The 18,235-nt window shown below is 39.5% G+C and overlaps 1 protein-coding gene across 1 annotated transcript; it reads left to right on the forward strand.

Moving 5' to 3' along the window:
- The first annotated feature begins 2,485 nt into the window (after window positions 1–2,485).
- LOC109418991 (uncharacterized) lies at window positions 2,486–17,029 on the forward strand. The gene is made up of 4 exons (XM_029877682.2): window positions 2,486–2,644; window positions 3,080–3,801; window positions 4,011–4,138; window positions 16,616–17,029. The coding sequence occupies exons 1-4, from the start codon at window positions 2,614–2,616 to the stop codon at window positions 16,875–16,877; spliced, it is 1,143 nt and encodes a 380-aa protein (XP_029733542.1). The 5' UTR covers window positions 2,486–2,613; the 3' UTR covers window positions 16,878–17,029.
- The last annotated feature ends 1,206 nt before the right edge of the window (window positions 17,030–18,235 follow it).

Genomic DNA, 18,235 nt, shown 5'->3' on the forward strand with positions numbered 1-18,235 from the left:
TGTTCAGCCCAAAACACGTGTTTTCCATTCTGATTCCGCGGTTAGTATTTTTATCGCACGGTGAGAAAACTTGTGTCGAATGCGGCCAAAAAGTTTTGGTCCTTATTGAAGATATTGTTTCCAGACGTACTAATTGCGATATGAATATGTTTTTATTTTTATTATTAAATATCGATCTTTAAAAATGTATGACAATATGTGGTGCGGTATGGTCTTGGACATGGTGCATTCACAGCATCTGTTCAGGTAATCTACCCATGCTCAGTCGAAGATTCCGTTAAGCAATTTTTTTATTTATGCTTTTGTCATGGAATCTTGATGTTGTGTTCAATAAATAGTGCATAAGGATGTTTAGGGATACTTGAAATGTGTCGACTTCTGAATGCTGTTTGGTTGTCTAGGTGACTGTGGGAACAATATTCAGTAAACAGACAGCACTGAAATGTCAAATGCATCGATCCAAGCGTCTCGTACAATCGAACTGCTGCGGAAGATAAAACATATAATAATCAAGGTACAAGATATCTTGTTACAGACTTATAATAATAAATAAATGCCTCATTTTTACGTTCATTACGTCTCTTGGCACTCAATGTTAAACTACATATATAATTCTATTCTGTTTTATTTTATGTGATTCGCTTGGTTGTCTAAACAGTTTTAGCCATGATTTATCCCATAATCCGAACAAAGTTCCGAGTCAAACTATGACGGGCTGAAGGCGTTTATTTGACAAGTGAAAGGCACATTGTTCAGGAGCATATGCTTATCGAAATATCAGTTTAATAAGATGCAGACAAATGTTTTGTTAAACTCTTTTGTGAAGGAATCAATGCTTGTCGAATAAATTTCTTGTTAAACTTTTGAAAAGTGCTTTAATTTATCATTGTTGATACCGATGAGTAAAGTCGAACATTGACTACATTCTCAATTGAAAAATCATTTAAACAGTAATGTGTAGAGCATAATTTTAGTTCAGCTATCATTACTATTATTAAGCAACAATTCAGCAAGCTTGCATGTTTGTGACTTGCAATTGTTAGTTGGGTAATGAACCGGTACGGAAAAGTAAGTCATTATGATACTGAAATGAGTAGTATAAAATGGAAATTATAATACTGAATTGCATAAAGCAATTAATGCATCGTGTCCAACCAAAATATGGTACATAACACAAATTTTGTATACGTAATTCATCTAAATTTTCCATAGTGCATTGTGTTAAAAACTTACGATTTTCTAAGTGTGAAAAGGATCAGAGCGTAGTGTTCTATAAGTACTTTCACAGTAAACTGAGAGTTGATATGCAATTAGTTTGCATTCGCTTATCATTTGGAAGATACGATAAAACTCGATCCTGCAGAAAGTCAAAAATAATTCGATTACGAAAACATCTTGGACTCTGGGTGACTCGTAACGCTCAGCCACGCTCAGCCAAACGTTTGGCATTGTATTTTTGAATATTCGGAAATCACCTATTTTTTTAGGCCAAATTGAGTACATACATCGAATTGTGAGTTTTCTCAAACAAAATATTATGTGAGTTGTTTTCACTTACTTTATCGATGCTGACAAAAATAAACAAGGATACAGCGACCCAACGGGCGTCCTTGTGCCCCTGCCCAATAAGCCAATTTGGGTTAACGTAGTTTTATTCGTTCAACACCGTGTAGAAATTTCATTTCATAATTACTCCGTTGCAAAAACGACACTCGATGTTAGAGCGCATGAGACGTTTCATTGCGCAGTCTCATGTGCCGTTCTCATGTGCAGTGTCACACGGCCATGTAAATATCATTATATCAAATCGCATGTGCACATTGAGACAATTTTTCGATGTGCTCTAAAATAGTGATACGCACTGGAGTATCGATAGCGTGGTTCAAAAAATCGTTTATGCTCCACACCACTTATTCGATTCGTATCCAAATTCTAAGCCTTCTCCCAAAAAATCAGCTGATTTGTTTGAAAATTGAGAGTGCACAAACTCTTCAAAGTTTGTATTTATGGGAATTACTATGGAAAAAGGACGTTTTTCATTCAATTAACTGTAGCATTTCCCCAAGTGCCCTAGAGTGTTAGTTGACCCTTGGTACTCCTAGGCTACTCTATCAGCTACAACTTTGCCGAAGATCACATTCAAATTGGACACCTCATTAATTTGTTATCAATTTTTATCCAGAATGAAAATCTTTGATCATGATGATTACACTATTCGATGGGCATCACTGCAATTTGCCTTGGCGCCATGTGCAGTAATGTTGCCTGCTGGGAAGTAGAAGTCTATGGTAGAGCGGTCACTGTTAAAGTTTCTACAGTTGGATAAAAATCGATAACTATTTAATAATAATGAGGCGTCTGATTCCCCCGTTCACCCTAACAACCGTCAGTTCAAACTGCAGTCCACTCGACCGCACACCCCCCGAACGGATATCGACCACCCAGTTTCCATCACCGGCCGTGTGGCGTCGCCACCTCCGCGCTGTCAAATTGCACTTGAAAGCGGAAATCACGCGCGAAACTTTCTTGCCATCGGCGCCGCTGTCATCGCGCCGGAAGCAAAAGTAGACAACGAAACTCCTTCCCGTTTGACAGCTCTTTTCCATCACAAGTATGGCTCCGAAGAAACCGTCTGAAAAGTCCGGTAAGGGAAAAATCGTCGATTTTCGGTGTTTTAACGGGGTGTTAAATGGTGCAATAGTGAGTGATTGTTCGGGGGAAAGTGGCCGTCGTGTGGATTTGTGGATGGTTGTGGTGATTTGTGCGAAAAATGCGCTGGAAATGGATTGTTGATTCGCGGGTTGTGTACGCCACGAGGGCTGAGGCCTAGGTTCGGCCGGGACCGGAATGGATGGATGTAAATAACATTTCGGGGAGTGAATGGGAATTGGGTGTGTGCTGGGGTGGGATGTGTCCTTATGATGATCGCAACTTCTAGAGGGAATCTCTCTGATCCAATCGTGAAAGAAGTTAAAAAAAAACTAGATTTCTGAAGGATTTGTTGATATTGTTCTGGGCTAGGTGGGGAACGGAAGTGAATGGGATGCTAATGATGGGTTTTGGTGTTTTCTCGTTGTAGCGGGCCAACCGGCCGAAAAGAAAGAGAAGAAGCCAGCAGCCGCCGCTGCAGCTTCAGGCTCTGGCGAGAAGAAGGCCGCTCCTGCCAAGAAGCCGGCCCCGGAGAAGAAGCCAGCTGCTGCCGAGAAGAAGCCCGCTGCTGCTGAGAAGAAGCCTGCGGCCGCTGAAAAGAAGCCAGCTGAGAAGAAGTCCGCCGAAAAGCGTGCCGCTCCAGCTGATTCTGCCAAGGCCCCGGCCGAGAAGAAGAAGGCCACCGAATCCAAGAAGACTCCGGCTGCTGCCCCCAAGGCCGCTGCTGGTGCCTCCGCCGATGCCGGTAAGAAGAAGAAGGATGCCGCAGGCAAGAAGAAGCCAGCGGCCGCTGCCGCCACCGCAGCCAAGAAGCCCACGGCAGCCACTGGTGCGGCCGCCAAGAAGGCAGCCGATGCCGCGGCCAAGGCCAAGAAGACCGCCGCCGGTGACAAGAAGGCCGCCGCCAAGAAGCCCGCCACGAAGAAGGCAGGCGCCAAGAAGGGACCGGCCACCACCATCAAGAAGAAGAAGGTCGGAACGGTCACCAAGAAGGGTGCCGCCGCTGGTAAGGGAGCTGCTGCTAAGAAGCCAGTCGCTAAGAAACCAGTGGCTGCCAAGGGCGACAAGAAGGCCACCGAGGCCAAGCTGCAGAAGGGGGCCGCTAAGGCTCGCGCCGCCGCTCTGCTGAGGGCCAAGAGGACCAAGACTAAGGTGAGTTTCATTCAGGGGGCGGGAAAAGAATCGTCTATCAGCTTTGTTAAATGATGAAACTTTGATGAAACTTGAACCGGGCGAAAGACTACTCCGTCCGGTAGTGAAATCACCTAATTGCTTCTAACTGATGATACCATTATCAGAATCTACACCAGAACTTGAGGTCAATTCCATGGATACTAATCAAGCTCCTCTCCCATTTGTAGGTCGTCAAGGGTCCATTCGGAACTGCCCTGCGCAAGATCCGTACCACTGTGAAGTTCCGTCGGCCGCGTACCCTGCGTCTGCCCCGTAACCCCAAGTTCCCCAGGAAGTCGGTGCCGACCCGCAGCCGGTAAGTGTGTGAATCGCGGATCTTTTTTTGCAGGAACTGTTCTACTACAAACGGCACGTCGATAATAATATGGAATGATGAGTTTCGTCGTTGTCTGGAGTATGATCCAAGTGTTTATAAAAACAACGGAAATGGAGATCCAATACGGTCATAAGATGGAATTAATGCGCATTTGAAAGGTTCTGATTTTCTACTCTGTGTTACTGCACTGCCGTGAATCGCATATCTGTCCCATTTGCATAGGAAATCAAGCAAAGATGGGACTGATATGCGATTCACGGCAGTGCAGTCATTGAAAAAATGCCACCGACGGTTTTGGAGTTACGATAAAAGTTGGCATATAATGTCCCCGGGTACTTGCGACATTGGACATTACAACATGTAGGCACACATCCGGCCTGGTAGCAAGTCTCTTAGTCTCTCTTTTCGCGAAAGTCACTTTTAAGTCTTAAATGTATGTTTTCGGAGTTTCTTCCAGGAATACTTCTCCTGGAATCTCCTGGAAATTCTTTGAGATTCTTATCCTGATGAGCGAATGATTGCTCCAGAAAATTTGCCAGAAATTCTCCAGAGGTTCTTTCAGGAATTTCTGCAGACCATTCTGCATGAGTTTTTAAATATATGAATTTCTTAATTTACTCCCTAGATATTCCTTTGGGAATCCAGAGTTTTCTCCAGATAATCTTCCAGGAATTTCTTTTTGAGATTTGTAATTCCTCAAGAACTTTAACCACGGAATCCATCATTAGTTCTTCCAGGGATTCCTTCAGGAATTCTTTCAGAGATTGTTTGAGAAATTTCTTACAAGATTGCTTCAGGATTTGTTGTAGGGATTCAGAGCGATGCTTCCATGAATTCCGTTAAGATGCTGCAAATTTCATGATGACGCGGATGAATTTTCAAATCCATCTTAAGGAGAAACTTCAGAGAATACAAACATGGCGCGCAATTCCTCCCAGAGTTTCTCTCAGCATATCTCTAAAAAAATCCGCGATTCCTTTCGGTGTTTCTCCTGAGAGTTTTTCAGGAGATCTTCCCGGGATTTCTTCCACAATTGCTACAGGAGTTATTCTTGGGTTTCTACTAGAGCTCCTCCTTTTGGAAAACCCTGGACAACTCAGGGAATAGGACAGATCGGAGAAGTACTAGATTTGTAGTAATGAGCTGAATTTTAGTATGGTGAGAAAGTCAATTCTCCGTTTCTGAAGTGAAATGGTGCAAAAAGCGTGGATTTTATGATTTCTTGCCTAATTTGATGCTGTTTGAGCAAAACTTTGGATAACTATGTTGTTTATGATGCAAGAAATGAGGAAAACAACAACACTGTTGCCCAAAGGTTTGCTCAAACAGCATCAAATTAGGCAAGGAATCATAATACCCACGCTTTTTGTACCATTTCATTGTAGAAACAGAGAACTGATCTTCTCACCATACTAAAATTTAGCTCATTACTACAAATCTAGTACTACATCAAACGTGCCCTATTACGCTTGGTTTTTTTAATAGACTTGGCATTTTTAGACATTTCTCCAAAGATTCTGACGCCGAATCTTTCATGAGTTCTTTCTTCAGGGATTCTTCCAGAGGTTTTTCCAGGATTTCATTCAAGATTTTTTGCAAAGATTCTACCAGGAATTCCTATCGCAACTCTTATGTATTGTTTCCCAGATTTCCCCAGGAATTTCTAGAAATTCTCCAGGAATTTTTCACGATATTCCTCCAGGATTTTTTCAACAGAGTCCACACAATAGTTCTACAAGAGTTTCACTGTAGATTCCTCCACGAATTGCTGTAAAAGTTTCTCCAGCCAAAGGTGCTTTAAGGAATTTCATGCAGAATTTCTTCTAGGAATTCATAAGGAATTCAAAGAACTCCACCTCAATGAATTTATCTGAAAATTCATCCAGAGTTTTCTTTAAGAATAGTGTAAAAATCTTCCCAGCAATTGCTTCAGATATTCTGATAGACATCAAAAACATTCTTCCAGAGATTCCTTCTAGAGGTATTCCTCCCGCCCGGGATTCCACCAGGAACTCATTCAGAGATTCAGTCAAGAACTCCATCGGCTTTCCTTTAGGAATTCCTTCGTAAATTCCTCGACCGTTTCCTCTAAGAAATGCTTCAGAAAAACTTCCAGGAATTATTCCAAACTTTCTGCTAGAAGTTGTTTCAGATATCCCTCCTAGAATTCTTTTGGAGTATCCGCTACAAGTTTTGTCAGAGATTTATGATGGCAGGAATTATTCCAGGAACTCGATTTTTACTGGAGTTTCTTTTAAGGATTTCTTCAGCCATTTTGCCTATAGGATGTCGACAAAAATTAAGAGTGCCCAACGTGGGGGAAAATCATAGAAGCAATCATGGAAGGCATCTCAGAAGACATCCGGTAAGCAGGGATGGGAACACTCACTTGCCAAGAATTACACTCACTTGCTATTTTCTCAGCTCAGAAGCGTGCAATCAAAAAACGATGTATGGACGACTTTTGCCTCGTGGTTTTGTCTCAAACTTTGTCGAATAGAGTAGGGGTCGCTCACGAATCTCTTAAGTCGTGACAGAGCTCTCCATGAGGTGAGCGTAATTTACATTCACCTCGTGGAGAGTTGCTTTCGCAGCTCACTCACGAATTTGGTATGCGTGTGCGACCCCTACTCTATTCGGCAAACTTTTAGACCAAATCACAAGGCAAAAGTCGTCCATACATCGTTTTTTGATTGCACGCTTCTGAGCTGATAAAATAGCAAGTGAGTGTAATTCTTTGCAAGTGAGTGTTCCCATCCCTGCCGGTAAGAACTCGGTAACGAATTGAAGAATGGTGGACATTGAGAAATACCTAGAATATTTTTTACAAAGAATTTTAAGTAGAATTCTTGCCAAATATTTGGAGGAATTTTAGGAGAAATCTCGGAAGAGATTCCGAGTTAAATTCTTCAAGAATGAATCACAAGAAAATTTTCGGGAGGAAATCTTTCGGGCCAAAAAACCTTCAAGGAATTCCCAGGCTTGTGGCAGCAAAAGCAAATAACTTTCAAATTGTCTTTTGTTGAAACGGGCCAAAATTTCTGGTGATCCAGTATTTCGTACAAGATTCCTTCCGTATTTTTTACGACATTTTTCTTCTTGAATTCCTCCCTAAAATTCTTCTAGATTTCTACAGGCGATGTCCTTTATTTGCCGCTTTTTTCCAAAGGTTTTCTTGGTATTGCTCTCGGAGTTCCTCGCGGGATTTTTCCCGGAGTTTCTCCTGCGTTTTACCCAAAGAAGTTGGCGTAAATTTATCCTGGGATCTCTATGGGGTTTTCTCTCGGGATATTTATCAGATGTTGTCGCGGAATTTCTTTTAGAGATTGCTCCCAGAGTTATATCTTGGATTACCCCTGGAATTATTCCTGGGATTTGTACTAGAATTCCCCCAAGGATTTCTTCATGAGTTTTGCGCGAATTATCTGCAAGAATTCCTGTTGAGATTTCTTCCTAAGTTCCTCCTGTAATTTCTTCAAGGAATTCCCGTAAACTGGCTTCTACAGTAGCTCCTGCTATTTCCTAAGGGGCTGTCTCCAGGGATAGTTCTTTAAAGGTTCTCGCGGGATTCCTATTGAAGTTTCATTTGAGATTTCCCTCGGAGTTTCTCCCGGAACTTCGCATAGAAGAATCGTTCCAGTATTGCTCCCAGCCCCAGGATGTCTCTCAGAGTTTTCCAGGATTTATTCCGGAGTTTCTCCCAAGATTTTTACCGCGATTTCTTCCGGAGCTTCTTTTTGCAGGGTGGCCAGCGAACCGGGAAAACCGGGAGAACCGGGAAAAAGCCGGGAATTCGGAATCACCGGGAAATATTCGGGAATTCAGATTGTCACCGGGAAAATTTTGCATTTCCAGGAATAATTCCATACTGCTCTATTATTTCTAATTATTAATCACTTTTTTATCATCCATGAAAGTAATCTGTAATGCCAAGCTTTTTGCGGGTTAAACAGAAGTTGCAATATTTCGATTTATTTTATTGAAAATACGACTTGCGTTATAATTAGATGTTGAGAATTTTAAAATCATAATATCGGTTGCTGAAGTCGATCTGTTAAGTCATTTTAAAAGTTATAACTGTTTTTATTCTTAGTTTTCAGCAAATCAAGAAGAAACAATAATTTTTGATTCCTGCGTAATAATGTAAAGAGTTTCAGTAAACTTTAGTAAAGGGCAATCTTCCTCTGAATTAGTCTTGTATCGATGTCACCAAAATACAATAATGCTACAAAAACTAACAAGGGCACTCACATGTTTCTTTTCACTTGTCTACATCAAATTGAAATTGTGGGAAATGCATTTTAACAACAGCAACAAGGAATTGATGAAAGACAGACTAAATGGAGTAAATAGGACGTTGTCGTTGGCTAAATTTTAACAACAGTTATGTACAACTAAACTGAAATCTAGAATCAGTATTTTTACTTGGCCAAACGTAATTCTAAGCAGTTTTTTTGGCAAGTGTTACTAAAACAAATAATGTTATTATATGGAACATGAGCTTGAGCTTGAGCTTGAGCTTGATTGACCGCCCGTGGATGCTACTCCAGTATCGCCAGACCAGCTGCACTCACACAAGGACCAATGAGATAACTGCCGGGGACTAGCATGCATCTTCAGTGTGTGAGCGTTGGTGATCTTCTATTTTTAGGCGACAATGGCGCCTGCCACGTCAGGTTGCAGGTCAATGTGGGGAAGGGGGTAAGGAAGTGATGATTGCAATCGTTTGTATCCACATCTGGCCGAATATACCTCTGCGCCAGCACAAATTCATGCGGATGTTGGAGTGTTGGGAATTGGTTGGCAGAAGGTTCACACATTGGTGTGTGGATACCAGGGGAAGGTGTGATAGAATTATGTGTTTTTATTATTTTGAAGATGTGCGGCACAGTTCGCTTGATTGCATAACTTGTAGGCGTTTTCTAATAGGATTGTGACACTGTGCTGTGAAAGTTTTTGAAGGAAGGGAAACGGCTTTTTCAACCCGCTTCTGTTCTAGCGACGGCTATGAACATGTTTGTATACATGAGTTGTATATGTAGAGAGCAGAGAGAAAGTATATAGAAAGATACAAAGTAGGAGGAAAGGGACGGGCCAGGGATTGAACCCAGGACCTTCTGCATATAAATCAGAAGCGGTAGCCACTAGACCACCAAGCCCGTCTATATATGTTATTATATGGAACATGAGAGACGAACATAAAACAATAAAGCCTATAGGCTTTCTGAAATAAAATGTAAAATTGTTAAAAAGAATTAACGATTGCTCAAAGGAATTCAGCAATAAGGCCAGTTTCGTGTTCAAAAGGAATCGCTCAAGAAAGTTTTAGACCAATTCCTGGAATAAAAATTCCACAGTGACAGCCATTTGAATTGTCATTCCTTCGCAACTGCGTACTGCGAAGAAAAACGGTTTCTTGGGCGATTCATGCAAGAATTTCTGTAATATAATTGCTTTCCATCAAAAGTTTGAATATTTTTCAAAGAAGCCTGTGTGCCAAAAATGGCTGAATCTGAACATGTTGTTTAAATTAAGTTGATATGAAACATCTTCAAAATTTTAACATAAGTATCAGGCATACTGTATCAATTCTAGTGGAAATGATGTTTTGACGTTCAAACTAAAAATGAGAAGAAATGTGAAAGTACTTTACAGTTGCAAAAATGTACATGTAAGGTACCCCGGGGCAAGTGAGAATCCGGGGCAAGTGAGACCTACGGCTATAATTTTATCAATTTTTTGTTTTTAAGGCAAACATTCTTCATGGAAAACATAGGTATCACACCAACGGATACTTTGAATTCAAAAATTGTTATTGTTCTCACCATAAAGATACCATATATGTTATTGTTGTTCATATGTAATTTTCAATTCATTAAGTGAGATTAACGTGCTCTTCTATATTCGTCGTTTAAAAACATTCTATTCAAATAAAGTCATACTTTTTCGGTTTCAGGATAATATTTGGAGTGCTTGCAAATTATTTTAAGCGAAAAAGGTGTAATTTATTTTCATTTATTACCCTAAGTTAACTGCTCCCACTTGCTCCAGTGCATTTCAGCATCTGGGGCAAGTGAGACCTATGAGAGTAAACAAACACAATGCCATAGTTTGATCTCGCTGTCTTCAACCTAAGTTACAATTCACACAAAAGTGAAGTAAAAATCGGTGCCTTAAATAATAAATCGTTGAAATATGTTTAATTACTACTATTCTGATGATGAAGCTATTGTTTAAAATAGTAAAGCCTTGGGTAGAACATATTTTTTTCCGAAACCATCTAGTTTTCATATTTTCATCAAAGCACATTCTATTTTTTTTTTTCGTTTTCCATTGCATAATGAGCTTTTCTGAGTGTTAAGAAACCGGCCATAAAGTATGAAAAAATGGAAAACGACTTATTCAAAGTTCACGATTTAAACATCTTTATTCAATGATCGGAAAATTATGTAAGGGAAAACATAACATCTGTAAAACTTGAAAAATCTTTTGACGAGATTCATCAACTATGTAAAATAAAGAGCAAGTTTGGAAACGTTCCGGCATGTAACTGTATAGCGCTTTTTGTATGAAAAAATCAATTTGTTTTGCACAAGATACTAATGTTAAATCAACTTTTTTGTCAGTGATGCGTTATTATGAGTGTTACGTAATTTATGCACGATACCACAAAACACTTCCAACATAAATCGCTAGACATAGTTATTCGTATAAGCTATTTATAATTTATGCTACCTGACATATATGCAGCAACTATATTAAGCCATTTGTACAAACATTCCGAATGAGTCCCACTTGCCCCGTGATACGGAGTAAATGAAGATCTTCTCCACTTTTCATTATATGTATAATATATAGAATGTAAAAATTTTGAAACAGTTTTAATGCCCGTTATTAAGGAGAAATATACCAACAATGTCTTTTAGAACCATTGGAATTATAAAACTAATTATATTTAGAATTTTTTTACTCGACAAAACCAAACTAGCCTTTTTTTAGGTCCCACTTGCCCCGGGGTACCTTACAGTTTTTACAGAAACCTATGTTTCATTGGCATTGCAAAAAAAATGTTATCAGGAGTTAAAATTCTTAAGAGATTATTTCTGAATTTTACCCAAAAGAATCTCTTGAAGTTCACCCAGGAGTTTAATTGAAAATTCAAACATATGTTAGTTCTGAAATTTATCCTGGAACAGCTCCTGAACCGATAGGGATTATTTTATTCAACACAAGTAAACAAACAAGTAAAAACGGGAAAAAATTGAAAATTTCGGGAAAAAACCGGGAGAAAACCGGGAAATCAAAATCTAAAATTCACTGGCCACCCTGTTTTTGGCATTTCCGTAGGATCCATTGCTGATACCTCTAGTCTCATGGAGTGCTTTCCGAAAATTCTTTCAGAGGGTTTTCCAGGCTTTTACCCCTAGTTGTGTGGACATTCGGGACATTCTCCCGGGTTATCCTTTTGAGATTTCTCTAATGATTGCTCACGGAGTTCTTGTAGGGATTTATCCAAAAAAAAATTCTCGGAATACCTCCTATAAAATCCCTTGTAAGAAATTCCCGAAGAAATATCGGTGGAAATATTGCAAGAAAATCTTGGAGAAATTTTGGAAGGAATTTCGTAAGGAATCCCGAGAAAAACTGCGACATCTCGAAAAAAAAGTTCTGGGAGTAATGCCAGGGAAATATTAGAGAAATTCCAGCAGCAAATCTGAAAACTTCTAAGAGAAATAACGGGAGAAGCAACCGGTGAAATCCCGCAAAAAAAACTTCAAGAGATATCTCGAGAAAATTCTCTGAAATAATTCCTTGGGAGAACTTTCCGAGAGAATCTGTCCATAAACTACGTAGACTCTGAAGGGGGAAGAAGGCTGTTTCTGGTCAAAGTCAACGACCCATACACATTTCATAGAGAAATCCATGGAGGAAATAGGTACGGGAGAAATCACGCGATGAACTCTAGGGATTCCCGGGAAATACTGTAATAAATCCCTGGGAGGACTTCTGCGGAAATCTCGGTAGAAACTGTTGAACAGCCATCCCCGAAATGCTCTAAGGAGAAATTCCTTACGCATTTTTTGGTGAATTTGGCAAGGATCTTCGGAAGGAATCCAGCAAGAAACTTTGGAAGTACATCGGGAAAACCTTTGGACGGGATCCCATAAAAAACTTTGATGGAAATCCCTGGAACAACAGTTGTCAGTTACAGTTACTGTCACAAATTCCAGAAGGAAAGCCGGGAAAGTCTCTGAAGGAACTCCTGCGGGAGCAAATCTGGAGAAATCTCTGGATAATGTCATCTGAAGATATCCAGAAAAAAAAATATTCTGAGAAATTCAAGGAGGAACTTCGATTGAAATAGCGTTAAGAATTTTAGAAGAAACTGCAAGAGAATTTAAAGGAGGAATTGCAGTTGAAACTCCGGAAGGCATTCAATGAAGAATCTTGGATAGAATGCTGGGGAGAAATCCTCAGAGAAATTTCAGAACAAATTCTGGATAGCTTTTCAAGCGAATCTCTAAAGAAACTCTTAATTCCCAAAAGGATTTTTTGTGATCACAGATATTCTCTAGCATGAGTTTGCTATTATTCCTGAGAGAGAATAGCAAGGGTACTTATCTTGGATATCCTTTAATCTGGTGAAAATCCCGCATAATGTTTATTCCGAACAATTTCCACCCAAGTTTCTCGAGCAATGATTATAATTATTGGAAAACTATGGAAAATGATGGAGTTTCAAGAAAAACTTGGCGCAACTTATGATTTCGGCAACAGGTATTCGAAAAAAACAAGAATTTTTGATGAAATTCAGGACACTGGGAACAAGATGGCGATACTACGGATCGCTTCAGATTTTTTTTAAAGAATTTTTCCAAAGATTCTTCCAGGAATCCTTTAAATGTGTCCTAATGAAGCGGATCCTAAAGCTATCTCGTAATTTTCTACTGACTACAAGCTAATGTGCTAGGAAGAGACGTACAAACCGCAGCCTGATAGTTTCTATAATAAAGACAAAAAAAATTGTCCCAAAGATTGAAGAATTTACACTTGTTGGACTACGTAGATTTGAGAGAGATCGCCGGGAAATTCCTCCCTTCAGAGATTCCTCCGAGATTTTCTCTTGAGAAAGTAAATGATTATACCATAAGTTCTCCAGGGCTTCCTTTTGCAATTCTTCCAGAGTTTCTTCCATAGATTCTTTCCACAGAATTCCACAGTTTTTTTTTTTGTAGGAGTTTCTCCAGCAGTTCCTCTACGAATTCCATCGAAGATTATTTTAGCAGTTTCCCACTGGGAGCGGGGCATTTGGCATAATCAAAGTGAACCCTTCTTCATTATGCCAAGTAATCTTTATTTCAAGAGGCCTTAAGCCAAACAGCGTTATGTCAAATGACACAGACCCTATTCCAGCAAACATTTTTCTAGGAATTCATCCAGAGTTTGTTCCAAAAAAAATCTTCCAGTGATTTCTTGAAGAAAAGGATCCAAAATCTGCAATGGATTTCTTGAGGAAATCTGTCATCCTCCAGGAACTTCTCCAGTGATTCTACGACGGAATTCTTCATGAGTTCTTCCAAGGATTCCTTCAGGGATTCTTACACAGACTGAACCAGGATTTCCCTAAGCGATGCTTCTATGAATTTAATTTCACATATTTTCCCCGGAATTTATCTGAGAATTGCTTCCTACATTACAGGAATAAGATTATTCTGAAAAGTATTCCCAAAACTTTCCAGAATTCCTCCAGAGATTCCACCAAGAAATTCTCTAGGAGTTTCTCCAAAGATTCCAACATGAATTTTTCCTTCAGAAATGCTTTCAGAAATTCGTTCAGATTTTCTTCTATGAACTCATCCGGAACTTTCACAATGTCTAACAGTTTCTCTAAGAAGTTATTTTTTAGAATCAAATAGAAGTTCTCCCATGAATTACTCGAGATATTCTAACAGACAGCTCTCAAGACGTTCTGTCAAGAGATTCCTCCGGATGCTCGTTCTGAGATGCTCATAGGAACTCACTCAGAGAGATTCTTCCAAGAACTACACCGCATTGCCTTAATTAGGAATTCCTCGTAGAGTTTTTTCTATGAAATGCTTCAGAAGTTCTTCGAGGAATTGATCCAGAGATTCTTCAGGAGAAGTTCTTTCAAAAATCCCCACTAGAATTTCTCCAAAGTTTCTTCTTCAGCTGTGTCAGAGATTCTTGCAGGCATTGTTCCAGGAGCTCTTCTTTTTCGTGTCGGAGGAGAAATTCTTCGCGAGACTCGTAAATCATTCGTCCACAGGTTCCCATAGGAATTGCTCCAGAGAATTCTCCAGAAGCTCTTTCAGAAATTAATTTACGAACTTGTTCAGGGATTAGTCTGAAAAAAAACCTCCGAAGAATGTGGCAGAACTCGCTCCAGAGATTCAACCGAAGATTGATTTATTGCTTTCTCCAGAAGTTTCTCGGAAGGTTTTTTTTTAATCGAAAACTGCAGAGATGCCCTCAGAAATTTCTTTGAAGCGTTTTACAAGAATTCCCCGGAGATTACTGCAGAACTTCATGCTGAGATTTGTTTTTGTTTAGATGTTACATCAGATCGTGGTTATGATTTGTTAAATGAAATGTTCCATAGAATTCTCTTTTGTTTTGATGGGATTTGATTGAATTCGTTGTGGATTAGAGATTTCGAATACCAGAGAAAGGGTAATAATTGCATAAAAAACTTGAAATTATATAGGGTGACGATGGGTATTATCGGCAGGTTTGTTCTCTTCGTCATGGGGGGTTTTTGTGGGCCGAATTGCCTGAAATTTTGGCATGTAATTCAGCTTAGTTGAGAAGGATTTGAGGCCAACTCTGAGACCTACAGCTTTCAAAAAACCCCCTTGACGAAGAGAACAAAACTGCCGAGAATACGTAAGTTCCCCTATTAACATCTTACGAAATCGCGATAAAATTTTTGCTGAAATAGCTCGTGTAATCCTTCTAGAATCTTGTTTTTTTAAAAGATTTTTCTAGATCTTAAAATTACCCTTAGAGAAATTTCTAACAAAAAAACCCTGGAAAAATCTCGGGGAAAGCTTTATGATTTTACTAGGAACTGCCGCAGAAATTTCGAGAGAAGGCTCTGATAGCTATGGAAGAAATTGCGGGATGAAGTCTTGGTGGAATCTCGAATAATTCTGGAAAGAATGGCTATAGCCTATAGGAAATCTCGAGAAGAAACCCTGATTATAATGGTCGTAAATACGCATTATATTGTTAAAATACGTTACTATCAATGGTAGCTCCTATTAATTCAAATGTTTCAATCGATAGAGCAACAATAGATCTTATGGTTTCTCACCATAACACCATATTTAAAATGCATTTTTTACAATAGAAAATGGGAATTGTTTTGTATCTTAACAATAAAAAAAAAATCCAAATGTTCTGTAACAAATTTGAGTCTACATCGACCATTTATTTTATGGTATTTTTTATCATTGAAACCTCTAGCGTTATCGATTCATCATCATCATCTTTATCATTTATCAGGGAAGCCCTAAAGGAACTTCCATTGAAATGTAGGCAAGGAATGGAGTGGTGAGACTATCCACATACAATTTATTCGACACGAAAGTGTTCCGCAGAACATGGACCTTCTGGATTACATGTTGTGACTTCAAGCAAGGGGCTTATCGAAATGCTAAGAAGTGATACTCATCATCTTCACCATTTAGAAATGCATCTGATGCGTTTAAAAACATCTGTGATCAAATGATGCAATCTTTCTGCATTCCGCGCGAGTTACTGGTCAACTCTCATCAATGGAGCTGATCGATCGCCCACCCAAGAATGCTAGATCATACCTCTTTCCGTTGCAACTATTGTCTACCACACCCCAACTAGACAGTATACCTAGAGTCAGAGACATTAATACACCGCAACAATCAAGTGGAAAACCTTGGCCGAACACCATGCGACGCAAAACTCATCATTCCTAGTTGTGTCAACCAAATACTCTGCATTCTCATACCTGATCAATAAAGGTGACCTTCCTGTCGATGAAGGTTCACCTTTCGTAACCTAGAATGCTAGATTAAACTTCTTTCCGTTGCAACTACTGTCTACCACATATCAACTAGACAGTATACTGAAAGTCAGAGACATGCGTTTGAAAAGAAATGTATTATAGCAGTACAATACACTGTGTTGTTACGGGGATACCGAAACTTTAAGTTTACGATTCAGAATATAGTAACTATAAAGTTTGTTGTTGATTTTTTTTTCAATTAATTGCAGTATTTTCATGGTAACCATAAACGGTATCTTTATGATAAAGTCACAGTACATTTGAATAGTAAAACAACACAGTGTATAGTACTCCTATGGTACATTTTCTCTTAAGCGCTATCACCATCAAACAAAAACCATAACCAAACCATTAACCGAATATTCCTTCCATCTCTCTCTCCCACGAAACAGCATGGACGCGTACAACATCATCAAGTACCCGCTGACGACGGAAGCGGCGATGAAGAAGATCGAGGACAACAACACCCTGGTGTTCCTGATCCACCTGCGCGCCAACAAGAACCACGTCAAGGCCGCGGTCAAGAAGCTGTACGACATCAAGGTCTCCAAGATCAACACCCTGGTGCGACCGGACGGCAAGAAGAAGGCCTACGTGCGGCTAGCCCGCGATTACGACGCGCTGGACATTGCCAACAAGATCGGTATCATCTAAGAAGCCAACAGCGACGTGTGTTGTGCGTATTTCCTTTATTCTTTTATGCTTGAATTAAAGAAAAAGTCGGATAAGTTACATATGAACTGTGAGAGCAGCCCTGTGTGGTAGGAATTTACTGTGGAAAGAATATATTCTCAATCCAAAAACCATTACAACCAACGTCTACACTAGGGGCAAGACAAACAAAGTATGTGAATTTTGTTGATTGTGTGTCGATTCCACCTGGCGGCAATATCTCTCTGGAGAGATATTGACGCTCGATATAAGAAAAGATACCAAATCAGATCTGGTCTTGGCATCTTTGTGACATGATATCCGAACGGTCTCCTTCTTTCTTCTCTTTCTTCGACTCGGTTGTTTTCGAAATAATTTCCGGCGATCTTAACCAGCCATTCAGGATACAATTCAAACAGTATGCGGTATTGTTGAACCGTCTACTTTGCGGTCCGTGTATGGTGTTGGTTCATTAGAGTTGTCCACTGCTCCTAGTGCATTAGAAATACGATATATCGTATTGTAGTACTCCATTCAAATGTCAGTGTGATTGAAATATAGAAATTACAAAATTAGACGAACAATATTAATTGTGCACCATGAAATATTAAACAGGCATAACGGAGCCAAATTCGGTTAAAACTTTTTACAATTTCATGTTTTTGACTATGTTAGTTTGGGGAACCATAAACCATAAATAGTTGATGTTATTTTACATTCTCTTGTTGAATTATCAGCGAGCGATTATCAGCGTATCAGTCGATTAGATGTTTCGTAAGCCTCGAAGATTGGGTGCGATTCCCGCTCTAGTTTGAGATTCCATCAAACGGAATGTGTCCTCTGCTGTAAATAATGCGATTGGATTTCGTAAAAATCTGCACACAAAATTGTTTGTCATTGTAATCTACGAGCATCTATTAGACGATGAAGAATTGGAGGAAATAAAAATACCATAACACTTATGGTTTATACCCTTAACTTTTATAGGTTATAGCTCGAGTTTCTGTGCTGTGTCTCCTGACTCTTTTCACGATAAATTTGTGCTCACCATACAAATTATAGGATAAAACCATAAGTGTTATTGTATCATCACACCAAACGCTTCAGTAATAGAAATAACCAGCAGTGGGCACGCTTGCCGTTAACCGTTAACGCATTCCGGATGGATATTTGCTTATATTCACACAAAGGTCACTCATAAGTTCACTATCAATGTTTTCCAGTTTGCTTGTGAAGTGAACCTTTCTATTGACGTAGAAAAAGTTCAATTTGTACTTTTGGTTTACGAATTATTGAGATGCGAACGCAATTTAACAGCTAAGCTATTCTCATTCCGTTAACCGTGAATTGTGTTTTCTCAT

Source organism: Aedes albopictus, chromosome 2 (genome assembly GCF_035046485.1).
Source record: "Aedes albopictus strain Foshan chromosome 2, AalbF5, whole genome shotgun sequence".
Taxonomy (NCBI): Eukaryota; Metazoa; Arthropoda; class Insecta; order Diptera; family Culicidae; genus Aedes; species Aedes albopictus.